Here is a 6,894-nt window from a genome sequence, read left to right as displayed (position 1 = left end):
GGCAAAACAACAACTAACTGGCTACGTATCATTCCTGTGTATGTCAGCCCAACACACAGCTGGCCAGCAGTCCCTGAAGAGGGCACCACATGAGACCATTTCTTTCCATTGCAATTGCTCATTATAACTTTTCAGAACCCTGCTATGGCAATAATATTTTCCTACCATGGCTGCAACTTTGAGGGAGGATGTGGAGGGAAAATGAAAGCTGACACTCTCCCGAAACAATGGGAGAGTAGTAGCTGGGGCTTGAAAAATAACACAACAGCGTTTTGTGAGATTCACAGTAAAATCACAGGAGTAGGCAACACTAAGATTCACCCTCCCCATGCAAAGCTGGAAACACTTACACCTCCCTCTGCAAGCAGCCAATCTACTGACCACTCAGGAGTCACATAAAAGAAACTTCCTCTATAATAAACATGCAACACTGTCATAGAATCTCAGGGTTGGAAGGGACCTCAGGAGGTCATCTAGTCCAACCCCCTGCTCAAACCCCCTTCCATTCCTATTCCATTCTCTTGTCTTCCTAGGCCCTGCCTGTCATGGGGATGTAGCTACAGGGCTGCAAGCCCCAGTGCAGATGGGAAGCGGGGCTAGCACTGGGGGGGCTGATGCCAGGTTATTGCACTGGTGTATTTCCTCCCTGACCCCCGCCCCCGTCTCCTACCTTTCTCTCCTAGACGGGCGCTGCTAGCCACTAGGGGTCACTGCGCCCATGGGCCCGCGCTCGCACTCTGTTGCCAGGCCTGTCTCCGCCCCTGGGTCGCGTCACGACTCGCGCCCTGGCTCCCTGTCCTACCTTCGACCCCGGGAAGCGCAGCGCAGCGCAGGCTTTTGGGGAGACGCCCCTCTCCTCTCGGCAGGTATCGGCCCCCGCGCGCTGCTGGGGAAGGGCTTGGGCCGGCCGCTTTGCCAGGGTCCCTGGAGACCTGGACACTGCAGCTGGGTCAGGACCTGGGGGCTCTGAGCGCCGGGGCCATCAGCCCAGCACCCTGGCTCCGACAGAGGCTGAACCAGCTGCTTCGAACCCCTCCCTCTGGGGCCAAACCCTGCAGCGTGAGCCACGGGCCCCCCCGCCCTCCGGGGCCCCAAACCCTGCAGCGCGAGCCACGGGGCCCCCCACCCTCCGGGGCCCCAAACCCTGCAGCGCGAGCCACAGGACCCCCCGCCCTCCGGGGCCCCAAACCCTGCGGCGTTAGCCACGGGCCCCCTGCCCTCCGGGGCCCCAAACCCTGCAGCGCGAGCCACGGGCCCCCCCGCCCTCCGGGGCCCCAAACCCTGCGGCGTGAACCACGGGGTCCCCCGCCCTCTGCGGCCCCAAACCCTGCAGCGCGAGCCACGGGGCCCTCCGGGGCCCCAAACCCTGCAGCGCGAGCCACGGGGCCCCCCGCCCTCCGGGGCGCCAAACCCTGCAGCGCGAGCCACGGGGCCCCCCGCCCTCCGGGGCCCCAAACCCTGCAGCGTGAGCCACGGGGCCCCCCGCCCTCCGGGGCCCCAAACCCTGCGGCGTTAGCCACGGGCCCCCCGCCCTCTGGGACTGTTTCTTCCTGAGGCTGCCCACTGAGCCCAGGTCACGCCCTGGCTCAGGAGGGTTCCGTAAAACCCTCTCTCTAATGGAACAGTGTGTGATCTAACTGTCATCGTACATATCTGATCCTCTGTGAAACCCTGCTGGGCTCCTGGCCCCAGGGAGATCCTGGAGCACTGAGTTCCACCAGTGAACAGTGCACTACCTTCTAAGTATTGCCATCAATCAGCTGTGAATATCCTAACTTGTCAATTTGATCGAAGCCCCACTGATTGCAGTGTTGTGGAAGGGTGAACAGGGCACTCACTCACTTTCATTAGCCCACTGGTATTGGGTCAGATAATACATCTTCTCTCTCAAAAAATCTGCCTGATCTGGCTCAGACACACCCAGTCTGTTCCTGGGTTGCTACTGGCCTGGCCACCTGCTACTTACTGTCCTGTTCCCCTGTGATCCCCTATTCATCCCCCCCACCTCCAAAAACAAAGTTTCCTAGTGTACCACACCCCCTCTCCCCATACCTGATGAGGCCAACCCAGTGAATGGACAGCAAGCAACCCCTAGTGTAATACTGTCCACCCAATAGCACTGAGGTGAGACTGAAGAGCAAAGTAAATAGGGTCCTTTGTGCCTAGATCAGGGACTGTGCCCAGAGTCCATTCTGGGGGGCACAGGGCTCAGCCCAGGTTTCCCTCTCTTTCAGGACTGCTGCAAAGCACGAGCAGGGAGGCCATGGCCGCCCCGCAGGTGACTGTGGGCACCACCACAGTGGATGGGCAAACCCTGTTCTACCGGCAGGCCAATCCGGCCCAGCAGGCCCCCAAGCTGTCTGTCCTGCTGCTCCACGGCATTCGCTTTTCATCGGAGACCTGGCTCAACCTGCAGACGCTATCTAAGCTGGCAGATGCTGGCTACCGTGCTGTGGCCATTGATCTGCCAGGTACAGCTGCTCAGCCACTGGGGGAATCCCTTCAATGCACAGCCCCATGGGTGGGGCCGGGCGGCAGAACAGCCCTCGGGTGGCATAAGGTCCTTGGGTGAGGCACGTCCCATCATAGGAGCACTAATGCTGTGCATGGCTCTAGCACCTTCCTCTGAGAGCCTTCACAAGCATTCTCTACACTCTGTAACTCCCTGTGATACGGGATCAGATGGGGGAAACTGAGGCACGTAGAGGTTTCATGCCTGACCTATACACATACCAGGAGTCAGCAGCATAACTGAGAATAGAACCCAGGTGTTCTGACTCAAGTCCCTTCCTTTAACTAGCAGACACCATCCTCTCACTCACGGCCTGTGGAGCAGAACCCAGGTGTCCTGGCTCCCAGCCCCCTCCAGAGCTCTCTGCACCTCTCCTGAGTCATACTGCCAGTGAGAGCTGAGGAATGACCCTGTTGTGACACACTGGGAGCCAGACTGTTGCCATCTTCCTGCCCCCTTCTATACTCTCTTTGTGTGCCCAGGGACCAGGCTGATGGGAAGGGCGGGAAGTGGAGAATCTGCCCCCCCCAGTCTGTAACTGGGGTGAAGTAGGGTGAAATGGGAAGGGGTAGGGCTCTAGTGAACGTGATGCACCAGGACTGCAGATTTCTCGCGAGGGGCCTGCCAGCAACATCTGTAACACAGAGGGGTTTTGTCTCACGTGATCCAGGGTTCGGCCATTCCAAGGAGGCGACAGCTCCGGCCCCTGTTGGGCAGCCTGCCCCGGGGGGTTTCCTAAAGGCTGTCTGTGAGGCCCTGCAGTTGGGCCAGGTGGTTGTGATCAGCCCGTCCCTCAGCGGGATGTATTCGCTCCCGTTCCTCTTCCAGCACAGCCAGCTGGTTCAGGCCTACGTGCCGGTGGCGCCCATCTGCACCGAGAAGTTCCCCGCCACACAGTACGCCAGCTTAAAGGTACAGCCCCTGGGCTGGCAGGGATGGGGCAAGTCTCCTTCATTGGGGACCTGGTTTCCGGGCGGGGGCAGAGAACACTAGGCTGGGGGATGGGGTGGAAGAGCTACAGCACTGGGCAGACACCGGGAAGTGGGTGAAGGGAATCGAGCTTGCAGGTGTGTGCAGAGCCAGCCTGCAGCAGCGGGGGAACTGGAGAATCCGAGTCCACGCCCCCACTGAAGGGAACGTCCAGCAGTAGTGCTCAAGCTCCATCAGGGCAAAGCACTTCGTGTACCACAAGGGGGCCTCTTCCCAGTCAGGGTCAGAGACGGGCACCTGGAGCCCAGCCTTACGACTCGAGGCCTAAGTGCTGGCCCACACAGTTATGCTGGGCCACATCCATTCCTGGCGTAACCCCCCCCCCCCTCACACAGTGGCGTTACACCCTTGTGACCTGGACCCCTCTGCGAGCTGGCAGAGCCGTGGGAGAAACTGCATTTCCCAGGCCCCCTACACCACCTCCCCCACCCCGTGCTCACTGATCCCTCTCGTTTGCCCTTGTTCTAATGCTCCAGCCCCCACCAGTTTCCAACTGTTCTCTCCCCCACTTTACTTTTTTAAAATCAACCTTCTGGAGAAAATGTTCCTTCTTTCTCCCCCAGTGTGGAACTTGTATCCCCTCCTCCTAAAATAATCCTGCTGTAAGGGCCGTCCTCAGTCCCGCACCAGTGATTCGGGGGTAGGCTCTGAATTCTGCAGGGCTGAAAAAGGGAGCCTGAACCCACTGGCAATGGGTCGCTCCTAGCTCCCTCCTGGAAAACCCAGTCCTTGCATGCAGCCCTGGGAAGTGCAGGGCTGGGAAGGACATTTTTATGCACAGAGAAGGGGTTTTAGCTGCTGGTTTTCAGTGTATTAGTTTGAATGTTTCTATTCTCTTGGGCTCTGTGCAGTGGGACCAGATCCTAAGCAGCATCCAAGCAGGCAGAGGGGAGTCAGAGTGACAATGCCATCTTTACGGCTCCACTCTTTCTTCATCCTGGGCTAGCTAGCATGTGGGCCAGTGCTCAGCCTCTCAGGGCAGTTCTGGCACTCAGGATTGAGCATTGGAACCCTCCTTTTCCTCCCCTTCTCTGAGAGCCAGGCTGGTGGGAGAGCTATCACGGCAACCCTGTACGGCTGGAGGATTCCCCGGCCCTGGGGGAATTCCCTGGGTCCCACAGCCTATGGTTATGGCCTGTTTGCACCACCTGACAGTCTGGGACTGGGCATGAGGGTGAAGGAATACAACAAATAGTCCCAAGAAAATGTGTCCTGTTCCTCCAGATCTAAAATATACAGGGCACATCCAGGTCACGTGACCCTCGCCCAGGCTCCAAGCCTTTGGACCTTTGCCCATCCCTGCTTTTAGCCTCCAGTTCTATCCCCCTCCAACACACAGACCTTGGTTTTTAGCTTCATGGTTTGCCATTTTTGCCATCTCAGCCTACTCTAGACAGCAGCCCCTTAAGGCTCCATCCCCAGTGCTGGTCTGAATCCTGGGGGTCAGCAGATGCCCTGATTTCAGTGAGAGTTAAGCACCCAACTATCTTTGAGGAGCTGGGCCCTAGAAAGGGATCATTCCCAACAACTCCATTTGAGGGGAGATTCCCATACCCCCGGCGGGCACAAAGCAATGCCCAGAACCAGTGATGCTCCCAGGCAGGGATACACTCCCAGAGCTGCTAGGCCCTAGCCTCCCTCTTGTGCCACTGGCGTCAAGTGATCAAAGTGAGCAGTGCGCCTGTACCTGCTGTCTGAGCTCTTGTGCCTTGTGTCCCCTCCCTCTAGACCCCCACGCTGATTGTGTATGGGGACCAGGACACCCAGCTGGGGGAGATGAGCCTGAACAACCTCAAGAACCTGCCCAATCACAAGGTGCTGCTGCTGAAAGGAGCGGGACATGCCTGTTACCTGGACAAGCCGGAGGAGTGGCACCTAGGCCTGCTGGACTTCCTGAAGAGCCTGGAGTGACGAGTGGCCTCTCTTTTGCCCCAGCCCTTCGGTGCGCAATCTGTCAGCCACACGACTGGCTCTTTGGTGCACACCTCCTGTGGAGGATCTGGGGACCACAGCTTCTCTCTCCCACTAGAGCGGGTACTTAATCGATGGCTTCTTGCCAATCTCGGACAATCACAGCACACTGGGGGGTTTGCAAAGGGCGGCCACGCAGCCAGAGGCGCCTTCCTGGCAGCCAGGTGCTTGCTCCTTTTCCTTCTTTTTAAAATGATTAGAATTGAAAGGTCTGTAGAAACTGATTGGCTATTAGAATGGGGTGAGATGGGGTATTGAGAGCATGTTCCCCAGCTTCATATTCTAGTGCAAGCCCGTCCTGCCAGTCCTAGCTCCACAGCTCTGCCAATGCTCCTGCCCTGCAGCCTCCCTGTGACTCCAGCCCTGCCCCCACCCTGCTCTGCCAGTGCCCCCAATCGTGCCCTGCAGCGCCTCTGCCCCCATCCCACTCGGCAGTGCCAGTGCCCCTGCTCCTGCCCTGCAGCCTCCCCTTTGACTCCAGCCCTGCCCCCAATCCTGCCCTGCAGCACCCCTGCTACTCCAGCCCTGCCCCCACCCAGCTCTGCCAATGCCCCCAATCCTGCCCTGCAGCCTCCCTGCTACTTTAGCCCTGCCCCGACCCAGCTCTGCCAGTGCCCCCGCTTCTGCCCTGCAGCCTCCCTGCAATTCCAGGCCAACCAACCCAGTTCTGCACACCCCAATCCTGACCTGCAGCGCCCCCAGCTACTTCAGCCCTATCCTAGCCCCACTGATGTGCCTTAATCCTGCTGTGAGCCTCACTGGAGCACACACTGACACCCACCCCCAGCACTGCTTGGCTTGTGAGGAGCGACCCAGCCCCTGAGAGCCGCACAGAGGCCAAACTCACTGTCAGCCTGGGATCATTCAGGGAGCTTCCTCCCAAAACCCCAAAGGATTAGGCAGCACCTAATCCTTCACGAGCAAATAAAACTCAGATCTGGGCCTCTGTCTCCATGCAGCTTTCATCCCTTGTGCCAGTCCCCACCTCCTCCTTCCCACATGGCGCTGACACCTGGCCCCCTCTCCCAGGAAGCCCATGGCCACGGCAGTTAGGAACAGGGTTGTACATGGAGAGGACTCAAATTCCAGCAAGAGCAGGCAGAGGGATCGGGGTCTGCAGCATGCTGGAGCAGACCAGTCCTTGAGGTCAGCTGCTGGAAAGGTGCAGGGCAATGTGATTTGTCCAGAGCCAGTGTCACAAGGTTAGAATAAGGGACTGGAGGTCAGGACTCCTGGGTTCTATTCCCAGCCCTGGGAAAGATCCTTGTCTAGGGAGTAGACCAGGAGCCTGGGTTCAGTTTCCAAGCTCTAGGAAGGAAGCGTGTCTGGTGGCTGTAGCCAAAGGTTGGGATTCAGAACTCCTATTTCCTGACCTGCAAGCAAAGCCCAGTTTCTACAATGGCCAGAGCCTTGGATACGAT

General features: G+C 58.6%; 1 protein-coding gene across 1 annotated transcript; it reads left to right on the top strand.

Moving 5' to 3' along the window:
* The first annotated feature begins 687 nt into the window (after positions 1–687).
* ABHD14B (abhydrolase domain containing 14B) lies at positions 688–5,911 on the top strand. Its single transcript, XM_045022932.1, has 4 exons — positions 688–866; positions 2,235–2,471; positions 3,183–3,424; positions 5,231–5,911. The coding sequence occupies exons 1-4, from the start codon at positions 719–721 to the stop codon at positions 5,411–5,413; spliced, it is 810 nt and encodes a 269-aa protein (XP_044878867.1). The 5' UTR covers positions 688–718; the 3' UTR covers positions 5,414–5,911.
* The last annotated feature ends 983 nt before the right edge of the window (positions 5,912–6,894 follow it).

Source organism: Mauremys mutica, chromosome 7, assembly GCF_020497125.1.
Source record: "Mauremys mutica isolate MM-2020 ecotype Southern chromosome 7, ASM2049712v1, whole genome shotgun sequence".
Lineage (NCBI taxonomy): Eukaryota > Metazoa > Chordata > Testudines > Geoemydidae > Mauremys > Mauremys mutica.
This window is presented reverse-complemented; position numbering and strand designations above follow the sequence as displayed.